Source organism: Ovis canadensis, chromosome 23 (assembly GCF_042477335.2).
Source record: "Ovis canadensis isolate MfBH-ARS-UI-01 breed Bighorn chromosome 23, ARS-UI_OviCan_v2, whole genome shotgun sequence".
Classification (NCBI taxonomy): Eukaryota; Metazoa; Chordata; class Mammalia; order Artiodactyla; family Bovidae; genus Ovis; species Ovis canadensis.
In genome coordinates this window covers 42,483,309-42,498,429 of record NC_091267.1, presented here as the reverse complement: position 1 = coordinate 42,498,429, position 15,121 = coordinate 42,483,309, and the positions used below count along the sequence as shown (strand labels likewise).

The 15,121-nt window shown below is 41.8% G+C and overlaps 1 protein-coding gene across 2 annotated transcripts in view; it reads right to left on the bottom strand.

Annotated features, from left to right (window-relative positions):
• CDH2 (cadherin 2) overlaps window positions 1–15,121 on the bottom strand; it is a 240,866-nt gene that overhangs the window by 12,441 nt on the left and 213,304 nt on the right. For both annotated transcript variants that reach the window (XM_069569104.1, XM_069569105.1), the window contains one exon: window positions 1,146–1,310. In XM_069569104.1, the coding sequence (XP_069425205.1) occupies window positions 1,146–1,310 (165 nt within the window). The remainder of the gene's footprint in view (window positions 1–1,145; window positions 1,311–15,121) is intronic.

The following is a 15,121-nucleotide window of genomic DNA, read 5'->3' as shown; positions in this document are numbered from 1 at the left end:
TCAGGCTCCTCTGTCCATGGGATTCTCCAGGCAAGAAGACTGGAGTGGGTTGTCATGCCCTCCTCCAGGGTATCTTTCCAACCCAGGGATCAAATCCGTGTCTCTTATGTCTCCTCACTTGGCAGGTGGGTTCTTTACCACTGAGTCACTTGGGTAGTCACTGAATTTTCTTCATTTGTGGGATTCAAAGGGTACAGTGTGAGGGAAATGAAAATGAGCTATTATCGCATGTATTAGTGCTAATAAATGAAATTAGAATACGCTATAATATCATTGGGGCTTTCCTGGTAGCTCAGCTGGTAAAGAATCCACCTGCAATGCAGGAGACCTCAGTTCGATTTCTGAGTCAGGAAGGTCCCCTGGAGAAAGGATAGGCTGCCCACTCCGGTATTCTTGAGCCTCCCTGGTGGCTGAGTCGGTAAAGAATCTGCCTGCAACGCGAGAGACTCAGGTTCGATCACTGGGTTTGGAAGATCCCCTGGAGGAGGGCATGGCAACCCACTCCAGTATTCTTGCCTGAAGAATCCCCAGGGACCGAGGAGCCTGGCAGCCTACAGTCTAGGGAGTTACAATGAGTCAGACATGACTGAGCGACTTAAACACAGAGCGTAATATCTTTAGCCTATTGATTACTTGTAATCATGGGAAAAATCCTTGGGAGAGAGTGTGACTAATACTGGTAACATATAAGGCTGTGGTTTACAAATACAGAATAGTAGTTGACAGATCTCTTTTGGGATGATCAGAGCCATCTCATCTGTTCTCTGTTACTGAAGTCACATTGGCTTTTGCACAAAAATAACATTAAAATAAAGAGCTGTATTTTAATGAACTACATAGCTATGTTCTCATCAAATTGTCGTCTCCATAGAACTTCTGTTGTTTAGTTGCGCAGTTGTGTCCAATTCTTTGAGAGCCCATGGACTGCAGTCTACCAGTCTCTTCTGTGCATGGGATTTTCCAGGCAAGGATACTGGAGTGGGTTGCCATTTCCTCCTCCAGGGGATCTTCCTGATTCAGGGACCGAACGTGCATCTCCTGCACTGGCAGGTGAATTCTTTACCACTGAGCCACCGGGGAAGCCTCAATAGCACTGTTAGCATCCAATAAACACCCTTTTAAAGAAATCGAATCTCTCTCAGCACCTCATTAATGAAGTCCCCGATGTCCCCTGGGTGTGGGGCTGCAGATCGAACCGGGTACTGGGGCTCCGCATGGATGGGCCTCTCATCCAACCGTCGGATTCCAACTGGCTTGATGGCATCCGGCTCCACCGTATCAGGCTGCTGGAGCTGGCTCAAATCATAGTCCTGCAAGAGACAAAGCCAAAACCCCATGGGAGATGGGCATGAGGATGGAAACTTACAACCTCTGTTTTTAAACGCATACCCAGAATGCACAGAAATGAATGAAATTTAACATAATGGAGAAGTTGCCACTACGAGCTTTTCATGTTATGATTAAATATTGCTTTCACGCAGCTCTTTCTTCTGTGTTTTTCATTTCGACAGTCTGTGCGCCATCTGCTTTCCTATGTTCCTCATCAGCTTCCAATGGGAAACAGCAGTGAGAGGACGTCCCGCTACAAAATGACTAAAAAATCGACTAGAAAATACGGTAGTACCACAGAAGCAAAAGTGCTCATTAAATGTTGATGGGGTTCAGAACAAGCTGCCCTCAGATACGGCAACGTGGCATATTAAATATCTGAAGCTCAAGCACTCTTTTAAAAAACAACCGAAACAGGAAGCTCACTCTGACTCTCCCCATCTCACCTTTCTTCTCTGAAACAGGTCACAAAATTCTGATGTGAAAGGCCCCCCTCGCCTTGAACCAGGAGGAGCGAAACCCTCCTCACCACCAGAGACTAGCATTTGGGACCAAGAACTCTGTACAAAGAAACTTCCTTTTTATGATAGTAAAATTATGTGTTTGTGATATAAAACTCAGAAAATTAAAAATTATAAACAGAAAGTGATCTCTTCTATAATTCTACAATGTAACAGTCATATTTGGGTGTATTTGGTCATAGTAAAATGCTATTATTATTTTTTTTAATTTATTGGAGTAGAGTTGATTTACAATGTTGTATTGGTTTCTGCTGTACAGCAAAGTGAATCAGTTATACATATACATATATCCACTCTTTTTTAGATTATTTTCTCACATAGGTCATTAGAGAGTATTGAGCAGACTCTCCTGTGCTATAGAGTAGGTCCTTATTAGTAATCTATTTTATATATAGCAGTGTGTATATGTCAACTCCAATCTCCCAATTTATCCCTCCCTGCTCTTACCCCCTGAAAGTCACAGGTTTGTTTTCTATATCTGTAACTTTATATTTGTCTTGTTGATAAGTTCATTTGTGCTCTTTTTTAATGTTCCATATATAGGTGATATCATGATATTTTGTCTTTCTCTGACTTACTTCACTCAATATGACAATCCATGTTGCTGCAAATGACATTATTAAATATTATTTAAATGGCAAACTTTCTCAAACTAATCCTATTTTCCTAGTTATTTCTTCACCATTTACTACTCTAAGCCCAAGACCTTTGTCTTATCAATTCTCTACAAAGTTACTGTTTCTTTGTCTACAGGGTATAAACACTCCCAGCTCTGGTCGCTTCTTCCAGGGCCTGCATTCTCTTGTGGAGATTCTCATATGGCGGCAAAAGTTCCATCAAATGTGTCTGTTCTTCTCCTGTTAATCTGTCTTTGTTGGTTTAATTTTCAGACCCAGCCAGGGACACTAGGAGGGTAGAGAAAACTTTTCCCTCCCCTACAATATTATATTGCTTTAATACTAAAAAAAAAACAAAACTGTTGTAAGTGTATTTTCCTTTACTTAAAGGAAAGCTTTAGTTCATCAAGGTTTCAAGACCATTCTTTCTTCTCTTCAAACATCTGTAGGAAGTGTGCGCATGCTCAGTTGCCTCTGACTCTTTGCGACCCGCAGGGCTCCTCTGTCCATGGAATATTTCAGGCAAGAATAATGGAGTAGGTTGCCATTTCCCCTCCAGGGGCTCTTCCCAACCCAGGGATTAACCCACGTCTCCCATGTCTCCTGCATTGGCAGGAAGGTTCTTTACCACTAGCGCCACCTGGGAAGCCCCCTCAGGGCCTAGAGTCTGCACACTATTATTGGTGGGACCAATCTAATCTGTGGCCTTTTTTCTTAAGAATGGCTTTGACATTTTTAAAGGATCATTTTAAACAGTGGTAACAACGAACAAGAAGAATATCCTCCTGAGACTATATATGGGCCCCGAAAGCCTTACCATTCAGCCCTTTACAGAAAAAGTTCGCCAACTTCTGGCTCGGAGGTATGAGGCTAGGGAGTGTGTACTCTCTTCCAGAGCAGTCCTGGGGGTATGTCTTTGAAACACAGCCTGTCTGTCCACTTCAAGAGGCAGAGAAGAACTTGGGAAGAAGAATGCTCTGGGCACTGGTTGGACCTTCAACTATTTTTAGCTTTAGCATCAGCCAGCTGAACAGCAGTGTACAAAGACACTAAGTATAATGTGGAAATGCATCAAAATTTTAGGTTTGGGCAAATACTTTATATTTTTCAAACCTCTAAATTCTAGTAATAAGAAACATCACATCCCTAGCTTAACCAAAATTATCTAATTCACTGCTGATATTTACAGAAAGTACAGATTTTATGGTCCTCTTTTTAGTTCAGGCTTCATCTCTGTCTAAAACCAGCTCAAAACGGTTTACAGTATCTCTGTAGTGGTTTTGATTCATTCAATGCTTGAATATTTACCATGCTCTGGCAATGCTCAAGATCCTTTACATATGTTTGCTCATTCATACTCTGAACAACACTGTGTGACAATGAGTTTTATTACCCTCTTTTAAGAATTGAGGAAACTGAGTCTAAAGCACTCAAGTCATTTGTCAAAGGCTCCAGATCTAATAAGACACAGAGAAATGCTAGGATTTCAAACAGATTAGACTCCAAAGCCTAGCTCTTGTCCCAGCTACAAGGTTGGGATAAATGAGGGAGGAGGGGCAGGGATATGAGGAATGATTAAAACAACAGAGGAGATAAGAGGGGAAGGGTCACTGATATCCAACCCACTCTGTACCAGGTGCTACACCACCTCCTATAAGTGTCTTTTCATTATCATAATTTGAGATAGAGAAACAGACTCAGAAAGGTTGAGTAACATGTACGAGGTCACACAGCTGCTACCCTATTGACATGAGCATCAAAACGAGGTATGTCTGATTTCAAAATGTTGGTCTAAAACTAGGATCTTCCCTCATGGTCCAGTACTTAAGACTGCCTTTCAGTGAAAGGGGTGCGGGTTCAATTCCTGGATGGCAATGGCTAACATCCCATATGCCTCATGGCCCAAAAAAACCCAAAACATAAAGCAGAAGCAATATTGTAACAAATTCACTAAAGACTTTAAAAATGGTCCACGTAAAAATAATCTAAAAAAAAAAAAAAAAAAAAAAAAAACTGAACTCTGTTGAGATGCCTTCATTCTAGACTACCCTCCCTGAAACAACTTACCAAGGGCTTCAGCTAAGCTAATGAGTGAAGGCACTCAGAAAAAGCTCCTCCTCTGAGGGATGCACAAGGTAACATGGGAGGCAGGTATACAGAATAGGACAAGTCAGAGTAGGACGTAAACTCGGTACAGTGCCAAATATAAAATGCTCAGAAAAGGGAAGAACACATCAGATTTGCACCTTGAATGACATGTGGGTTCAGGAGAAAAGACTGTTCTGGGGGAATCCACAGTGTGAGCAAAGGCATGAGGATGCAGTCTCCTGTCAGGGGAGCATATTTCAAAGCATCCATACAAAACTTGAGTCAAAACACACCTTGATCTTGCACACGTGTCTCCATTTAAAATTTTATAGAACATATGAGTTATTTATAGACCATCTGAAAGCAGGGGCAGACAATGATACGGCAGATGCGAAAACCTTTGAAATGTTAAAGTGCTTTTCACAAAACAGAAAGACGGATTCATTTAGAGAATTCTGAATGCTTGCGTGTGAAGAGGCATGGTTTCCCATGCCATGTTTAATTACATAACTACCAAGCTTAATAGAGGGGGTAACCATGAGTAAGCATGTCTCCTGATGGAAGCTTTTTGTAGAAAGGGGAAAACAGACTATAAGTATATGGATGATGACACTTAATAAATATTTTTAAACTGAGAGTGTACAATGCTTTATTAGAGGTTTCAATTACATGAAATTAAGTAATTGAATCTTATGCTTAAGGACCGTCTTTAGAGTTAGTCACTCAGTCATGTCTGACTCTCTGTGACTCCATGGACTGTAGCCCACCAGGCTCCTCTGTCCATGGAATTCTCTAGCCAAGAATACTGGAGTGGGTTGCCATTAACCTGGTGACATACTTCTTGACAGTCCTCAGTATATCATGATCATTCCATGTTAGAATACAGAGCGATTTCTGGGGCATAACTGAAGATTTCCCTGTGCTCTTTCTTATGTGGAAAGAACTTGTCCACCCTCATTTCTGATGTAGCTCCCACCATACCAAAGTGACGAACAGAAATCCATTATGTTTGGTTGACAGTGCAGAAAAAGTTTTCTAATAAGTTGTCAACCTATAGATGTTGGGATATTTTACCTGAAAACAGGAAGATCTGGCATAAAACTAGGCTTCACTCCTGACACAGCTATTTGTTACAGCTGAGAGCATCTAGCTTCTTTGGACAAGGACAGCCTGTCTACCTGGTCTGTTTCACTTATTAGTGTATACATACAACAGCATGTTCATTTATAGATTCTCATCTTTTGACAGCCCTTTCTTACTCTCCTAAGAACCAGAGCAGGTAGTTTCAAGATGTCTGTGGTCAATATGTCAGGCCCACAGAAAGTGCTTATTAAAAACGTGTTGAGAATTTCAGCAGATAAGAACCCTCCTGCCAGTGCAGGGGTCACAGGTTCAATCCCCAGTCCAGGAAGGTCCCACATGCTGTGGAGCAACTAAACCCGTGTGCCACAACTTCTGAGCCCATAAATTACTGAAGTCTGAGGGCCTTGAGCCTGTGCTCTGTAACAAGAGACGCCACTGCAAGGAAGAACAGCCCCCGGTCTCCCCAGCTAGAGAAAGCCCATGTACAGCAACAAAGACTCAGCGCAGCCAAAAATTAACAAATAAATAGAAGTTTTAGAGAATGTGTTGAATGAAAGTGTCAGGGATGATATTCAAGCTGGGTGTGCACAAGAGCAACCGATTCAAGAAAGGTGCTTTGGATCACATGACATGCCATGGCAGTAATTCATCAGGGGAAGGAAGAGAAAGACCCGGGGGCCCACTGCTGAGACTTATTGCCATGGTGAGTACCATCCCCCATGATGCAAACGTGTCATGTTCCTCAGATACACTGACATCAAAAAAAGAGGCACAAAACCACTGATTTACAGGAAACTAGAATCTGGTTTAGAACATGCGGCTTAACTTTTCTTTGTGATGGTTTGCCTTGTCGATTTCAAATACAGGATATAAAAATCTGATGGTGGTATGAAGTGGGCAGAAGTGTCCTCAGGACACAGGGATGTGATTTTCTGTCCATATCCATCTGTGCTATATGGCGGAGTCCTGATTTGACAATTTTAAGCCTTTTGACAAGGGGTCAGTCTATGTGAGCCTCTTAAATTATATATCTGCATAATCTCATGATGCTTTACTTACACACACAAATTACAACATGAAGGATGAAAATTATAAAGAGAATTGCGGAGACTGGAAACATTCTCAGGGTTATTGGGTTCATGGACTTACTTCTGAAGATTATAAAGACACAGCTCCAGAAGACATCTTTGTTTGGTTCCTAAGATTCTCTACAGAAAAAGTGGGGTAGCTCAGCTGGTAAAGAATCTGCCTCCAATGCAGGAGACCCTGGTTTGATTCCTGGGTTGGGAAGATTCCCTGGAGAAGGAATAGGCTACCCACTGTAGTATTCATGGCCTTCCCTGGTGGCTCAGATGGTAAAGAATCTGCCTGCAATATTAAGAGGCCTGGGTTTGATTCCTGGGTTGGGAAGATCCATTGGAGGAGGGCATGGCAACCCATTCCAGTATTCTGGCCTGGAGAATCCCCATGGACAGAGGAGCCTGGTGGGCTACAGTCCATGGGGTCACAAAGAGTTGGACACAACTGGGCGATTACACATAGACACCCATGAAAAGTAGGCATGGAATTAGGGTTTTTAAATATTAACATTGCAAGTAACTGAAAGACTTTGTTTGGGTCTAAGATTTAAAATATCGTAAAGGTGATACAATTCTGGGAGAGTCAGTAAGAAGTTAGTCAGCAGCTTAAACTCTGGTTCTGCCTTTTCTTATTAAATTCCCCTGACTTGAAATGATTTATAATTGGTTCAGAAAAAGATACCAGGAATCAACCTTAAGGCATTTGGTTATGTTTAAATAGAGTAAAATGGTGCTTTAGCATAAAGTGAAATTCTGGAGTTCCAGGCAGAAATTTCAGAAAGTCCCATGACTGGCAAAAACTAGAGACTTGAGCAATTACGTGTTTTAAAGAGTGATGGAAATTGGAAATACTCCTTTACCATTCCACAAGTATCTTAAGGGAGCCTATTGGGTACCTAATGCCATTTTCAGCTCTGAGAGTGTGAAAGAAGGAAATCAGCCTTCACTGGTGCCCATCATCGGTCAGGAGTTACCTTAGGTGCCTCCTCATGGGATATCTCAGACACTCTGAGCAAAACCCTGCTGTTCTATCCCATTGATTCCCATAACTTGGACAGGTTAATGATTTGCCCAAGGTCACAGACTCAGACAGTGTGGAAGAGGCAAACAGAGACCAGCAGAGCAAGCCAAGTAACATACAATAGCAACATCTTCAGATACAGAGAACAGACTTATGGTGGCCAAGGGGGCAGGGTGGGGGAGGAAGGGCCGAGGAGTTCAGGATTAGCACATGCAAACTACTCTCTACAGGATGGATAAACCACGAGGTCCTACTGTGTAGACAGGCAACTATATTCAACATCCCACTATAAACCACCATGGAAAAGAATATGAAAAAGAACATAGAAGTGAGTCGCTTTTCTATATAAGATAAATTAAACATAACATTGTAAATCAACTAGACTGCAAAAAAATTAAAAGCTGTATCTTGTTGTCTGGGCCAGTAAGGAAATGAATAGAAGAGTCTGCTGAGCAGGGGGACATGAGGCACTTTAAGAGCCAGAAGGGAAGTTCAAGGTAATCATGCTAAGAAGGCATGGGGAACTAGGACTCTGATCTGTGCATAGCTGGCTAAAGCCTCACTGACTTTTAGTCAGAACCGAGTCTTCACTTGAGTGCATGTGAGGCACGGGGAGGGGGTTTAAAGTTCCCGGTCCTTTCTGAGCCTCCATGGGTGAGAACCGGGGGTGGAACACAGAGCCAGTTTTGCTATATCCAAGGCAAGGGGCAGTTTAAGTGGAAAATATTCCTTTCACAGTAAGCAGTAGGGGCAAGTAAATTTTCAAATTCCTAAATATATAAGGTAAACATTTTTTTTAATTAAACTTTTCATTTTGTACTGGAGTATACAGCTGATTAACAATGTTGTGAGTATCTCAAGTGGACAGCAAAGGGACTCAATACACAGATACGTATCCATTCTCCCCTCCCATCCAGGCTGCCACATAATGTTGAGTGGAGTTCTCTGCGCTATACAGTACGTCCTTGTTGGTTTGCTATATTTAAAATGGATAACTGGTAAGGTAAACATTTTGAATGTTTCAAGACTGAGGGAGAGAAATAAAATACTAACATGAAAGTAAATGGACAAAATTCTCAAGGGGAAAAAAAAGTTACCCGGAAAAGAGCTGACCATGGCACAGGCAAGAAACTCTCAAAAAGGAATGGGAGACAGAAAAGGAGAGCATTATCACCTCACCCTATATAGCTCCTGGCATTAAAAATAATCGAATAAAATAGCAATAAGGTGTCAACACATTACCACACAGCTGCTGAGAGGTAAGTCAAATACCCTTGCAACTTTATGTAAATTACATTACAACCCGATTTTCTTCCCCACTGAGATATGGTTATGATGGTAACTATCTACACAGGCGAACTGCTGTGGAAAACCAAGTTGATTCTCTGGATTATGAAAGCCCCCAAAACAAACAAACAAAAATTGCTAATATCTTTTCTGGTTTAACTGAGAAACCTAACAGAAATAAAATAATTTGGAGACTTAATATACAGATGAAGGTTCCCCATTCTCAGTTTTCATGCACGTTTGTCTCACTGGAGAACCAGTTTTCCACTCCCCACAATGGAGGGAGCTGAGCCTCCATTAAACACATTCATTGCTTCTGCTTCCCTGGTTTACTGTTCATGCTACTCTGCCTGGTGGTCCACTGGTTAAGACTGCATTTCCAATGCAGGGGGTGCGTTTGGGGAATAAAGATCCCACCCGCCGAGGGACACAGCCAAAATTATATATATGTATATATATACACACACACACACATATATGGTTATATTTTAAAAATAAATATAATAAGACTTTATGGGTAAAACTGTTCCAAAAATATGGAAAGTGAAGCTGTGAAAGAGGTGCTGCTGCAAAAAACGAGGATATGGCTACACAGAGCATTTCCAGCAGACTTGAGGGCTTCCTTCATAGTTCAGTTGGTAAAGAATCCTTCTGCAATGCAGGAGACCCCAGTTTGATTCGTGGGCTGGGAAGATCCCCTGGAGAAGGGAAAGGCTACCCACTCCATTATTCTTGGGCTTCCCTTGTGGCTCAGCTGGTAAAGAATCTGCCTGCAATGTGGGAGACCTGGGTTCAGTCCCTGGGTTGGGAAGATCCCCTGGGGAAGGGAAAGGCTACCCACTCCAGTATCCTGGCCTGGAGAATTCCATGGGGTCACAAAGAGTCGGACACGACTGAACAACTTTCATTTTTACTGTCAACAGGGGCTTCGAAAAGATGATGCTTCTTCAGAAATTTGAGATTAATTTTTATTCTGTGTTATAGTTTCCCATTCTTTCCATGTCATTCAGTGACAGCCCTACATACATGGACAGATTTTCTTAACCCTTTCAAGCACCATGTATCTTGGGAGACAAAAAGTGTAACCTTCCAAATGCATCTTCAGTAATATTTTTACCCCAAGCCCCAACTTTACAAAAAAACAAAAATGCCATCACCCTGATAAGGTCAAAGTCATTCTATCTTATCAGGACCTATCATTCTAGCTTGGAGGAAATCTAAAAATAGGTAATGAAGTAATGGCAATATTTGGTTGGGAATATGGTGACAGAGCAACCAAGTCCTTCACTTGTTTATGTCACATCGGTTTGGAATTTCCTTTGTTTTAAGATAAATGCAAACATAAAATCAATACAGAAAAGGGAGCTTCATGCTGTGACTTTAAAAAAATGGATTCTAAAACCAGAGAATCTAGATTCAAATCCTGGCTCTCTCCGATCTAACTGAGTGACTTAGATGGATTACATACATTCCCTGTGCTAACTTACAGAGTGGTAAACCTTTGGACAAAAAAAGTGAATGAAGACTTTATTAACGGAAAAAGTCTACAGCAGAGATCAGCTTTTTCTGTAAGGACTTAACAGTAAATATCTGAGGCTTTGGGAGCCATAGAGTGTCTGTCAAAATATTGGGTTGGCCAAAAAGTTCGTTCAGATTTTTCAGTACTATTTTATGGGAAAACCCGGAATTAACTTTTCTGCTAACCCAATCCTTCACCTCTGCTGGGACTGTGTATTAGTAGCCATAGACAGTATGTAAACTATGGACTTGGTGCAAGGCTGTGTTCCAATATAACTTTACTTACAAAAACACATAGTCGGTAGATTGGGCCAATTGGTAGAACTCTGGCATATTCACCACTTGGTATCTTAGGTGTTGGTTTCTGTTTTTTTTTTTGTTTGCTTTTGTACATCGGTAACACGTACTTGGCATACAAATCTTTGCTACTTTATCATTGGGTAGCTTTCCATACCTCTTAAACCAAGTGTGATAAACATAATTAGTCAGGAAGAATGAATATTAAGATGAATTACATAAAATATGATGTTCATTTATGTGAAGTGATCAGGATAGCAAATAAAAATTCACATGCAAGTCAAGTCCATATTAAAAATACTGAGTGCCCAGTAGGGAATGGATATCAGCCAGTTCAGAACATACGTTGTCTGTAGCCTACCACTGTGAGGCACCTGGCCAGGAAGGTTTTTGAAAACAGCATGGAAAAGGGATGGCAGTGTGCTAACCCAAATTCCTGGTGAAACTTTCCTCTGGTGAAATCAGTGTCACTCTTTCAATAACTAATATATTCTGGTGTTTGCAGGTGGGTATGAATGGATGAATAACTTGGGAACACATTTAACAGAGTGTGCTTCAGCCAACAATGAAAATGCTGAAAGTGGTCTCCATAGGTATGTCCAGAGTCAGCCATCTGTTAGTTAGTTTGCTTATAAAGCAGAAAGATTTTGTAAAGCAGTTATTTCAAAGGATCAAATGTAGCAGTTCTATTCTCTGCTTGAGTCAGAGGGTTGGGCTTGGTTGCCCACACTGGGGGTAGGTCCTGAGATTGGCGGGTAATCTTTAGAGACCATCTTGGCTCAAGCAGAGATCTCTGGTCTCAGGGAACTGGCTGGTTTGGTCTCCAGGTGCTCTCTTGTACCTGTGCCTCATTCTTCTGTCTAGGCATCCAGCCTGGATTTTAGACTTCAGTACCTGTTGCCCAGACTGTACCTCAGATCTCTTAACAACTTGGCTGCTCATATTGTTTCTCCAGATTCTACGTTTGTCAATGTCAAAATGTGCTCCATTTTGTAAGGCATGCTTAACAAATTAATTAGGTCTTACTCTTTGCCTATTCTAAGGCAAGATTAGCAGTGGGCATCTAACAAGCTGAGGCTAAAGTGTTCAGCTTCACTTGTTTCATCTAGTAGTATCTGCCTGGAATAGACCAGCAAGAGTAAATAAAACATCTTTCATCTGACCTCTATACCAGCCCACACAAGAGCTGGGCCTCTCCAGTCACATGGACCTGGGTGTGAAAACTGGACTAATGCATAGGTTTGTTGGGAAGATTATAAAAGACACATCAACTGAGAGCAGAGCCCAGTGCCTGACACAGAATATGTAATAAACAAGTATGTAATGAATCACGAGTATTTAATGAATCACAAGTATTTATGAACATGATCATCATTTCCTGAAGGCATTAGAGATTTCAAAAAAAATGAGAACAAAGTTATCAGGCTACAATGGTTCAATGAACCCTGTAGAAAGACTTGCAAACTAAGAGATTCCAGAAGAGGGCCCAATGCACAAACATTCTATGTATCAGTGCCTGCCAGATGCCAACTGTCCTAGAGAGTGGAATAAAAAATGAATGTGACAATTTCCTGATCTCATGGGGTTTAAGGTCAGGACCAGGGCTGCACATAAAATCTCAAAATAGAAGCAGACAGAGCATGTTGCTAGAGTGCAAAGCAGACCCACTTGATTCAACCTGAGACCCCCAAGAGAAGATGTCCTGAGATGGAATCTTGGTGGCTGGCTAGGCTGGGAAAGACCTTGAACTGAGCCACGAAAGTGGGAAATAGCATGACACAGGTTAGATGTACAGGAAGTTCAACTCTACTACGATTTAAAAGGCAAGGTGGAGGATCAATGAGAAGTGAAACTAAGTCATCACCCCAAAGAGTCCCTCTTCCTCAAAGCCAAACCTGGAGTCGCAGGAACTGAGGGTTCTTTCTCCATTTCAGGAGCTTCAGCTCTGTTGAGAGTGCTTTCAGTGTCATGGAGATGCTGGGGATCTGATCTATTGAAGTACTGAGCCTAATTCCGAGAAATCATGAAAGACACTAATTTCACTGGGAAAACAGTTCAATTGACACTCACATGGCAATCATATTTTCTTTTTTTTTTTAAGACCCTTTTTTCTTTCTTTCTTTCCTTTTTGGATATGGACCATCTTAAAAGCCTTTATTGCACTTGTTACAATATTGTTTCTGTTTTAAGTTTTGGTTTTTTGGCCGTAAGACATGCGGATCTTAGCTCCCCCACCGAGGATTGAACCTGCACCCACCCTACATTGGAAGGTGAAGTCTTAACTGCTGGGCCACCAGGGAAATCCCAGCAGTCACAACTGAGTCTCCTGGGTTTCAGAATCCTGGGCCACTAAAAAGAGCCCCTGTCACAACGCCCTCTTATCCTGAAATGTGATTCCTCACACTGCACGTCTGGGTCTCAATCAAGGAGACTTTAATATCCCCATGGTGTATGGACACCAGGTAGGCGAGACCTTCTCTCCCTGGATTTGGGTGAGCCTGACACACCCTGTCCCATTTTCCTTAGCTGCTGGACCTCCTGCATCTCCTCTGTGTCCAGAGACCCCCTTCTCCCTTACACAGCTGGATGATTCAGATGGATTCTATGGATCTAGAACCTGCTGTGTAGTTACTGTGAGAAACACTACTCTCACAGAACCACAGAAGAGATTCCCTAACCTCAGGAATCCAATCAGGGTGGGCAGTGCTTTCCAGTTGGTCATCAAACACATTTATTCTTTTGAAAAAGTACTTAAGTTATTCATGGACTTCCCAGGTGGCTCAGTAGAGACATAGGTTTGATCCCTGGGTTGGAAAGATCTCCTGGAGGAGGGCATGGCAACCCACTCCAGTATTCTTGCCTGGGAAAACCCATGGACAGAGGAGCTTGGTGGGCTACACTCCATGTGGTCGCAAGAGTCAGACATGACTGAGCGACTAAACACAACTGTGAGTATTATAATACATATTCAGTATATGTTTAATCTAAGAACAACCGTAGTTTGTTTAAGAACAACTATGTTCTTTAACATAAGAACAACAAGCTTTAAGTCTAAGCTTTAAAGCAGGAAATTACTACTTACTGTTTCCCATCCTGGGGCTAGAAGGGGATGGTTCTAGAAGCAGTGTGTTATCAGTTGGTTATACTGTACATTCACCCTGATTTTATTAGTGATGATGATATGGAAGGAACTAGATAGGAAGATCATTAAAAAGGATACAGTGTCTGCAACCAGTCCCACCGGCCAAAAGGGCACTGAAGGACATTTACTAATGAGGATAAATAAGCATGACTTGATAACCACCCCAAATCCCGCTGGTTCCAGCAGTGAAGCAGATAAAGCAGGGACCTCACCCTCTGAAAAGAGACTGGGCATTATACTGAGTCTGTGCAACTGCCAAAGTCACTGTGAGGAAATAATGGTCGTGTTCAGAGCCTATCCAATGCCAGTCTCAAAGATGGGCCTGACCTAGTCTCCTGACTATGGAAACTAGAGGGGAGTTTCCACATACTAAAAGTCCACCGAACTTAAGACAAGGAAGAAAAATATAGAGGGCTTTGTTTGTTTGTCTGTTTCATTTCTCTTTTCTTAGGCTCTATATTTTCAGTATTTTTGTTAGAGAAACTAGCAACCTGTGTTTGGGCACAGAAATTAAACAGAGATGGTAATCAACAGCAGGGAAGATAAAGGCTCCCTTGTAAAGGACTGTTTTGCTTTGTTTTCTTTCTGAGCAGTTAGCTCCTTTAGGATACTTCCTCTTGGCAGCAAGAGTAAGGATCTTGGCTAAGCCAGCTTTAAACTAGGAATCCCACCCTCCTGGCTACAGCTGCTGCAGACCTGCCTTCCTCTATAGCCTCAAGCCTCCACCGACCACCTCCACTGACCTCTGAGATCTTCCCATCTTTGGATGCTGATGATTTTGTAAGACTGTCTGGCTGAAATGTCCAGGAGACCACAGCCTGATCATGACAAGCTGTCTGCTTCCTATAGCACAGGCTCCAGTCACATCACAAGGTAACACCCATGCTCCATAAAATACCAGTTATGTGTAGTAAAAATTGACCAAAACTTGTCTAGAATGTAATATGGTACCATTTCCATTTCCAAGGCTCACTCTTGTAAAGAAATAATGTCTTAAAAAACAAAACAAAACAAAACAAAAAAGTTTGAGCCAAAGTCTGTTGCCAAGAAGGCTTAATGCATGCTTCAAAGAAATAGAATTTCTAACAGGAAGCCACTTGTGAATTACGGACAATTGTATACAATATATTTCACAAAAC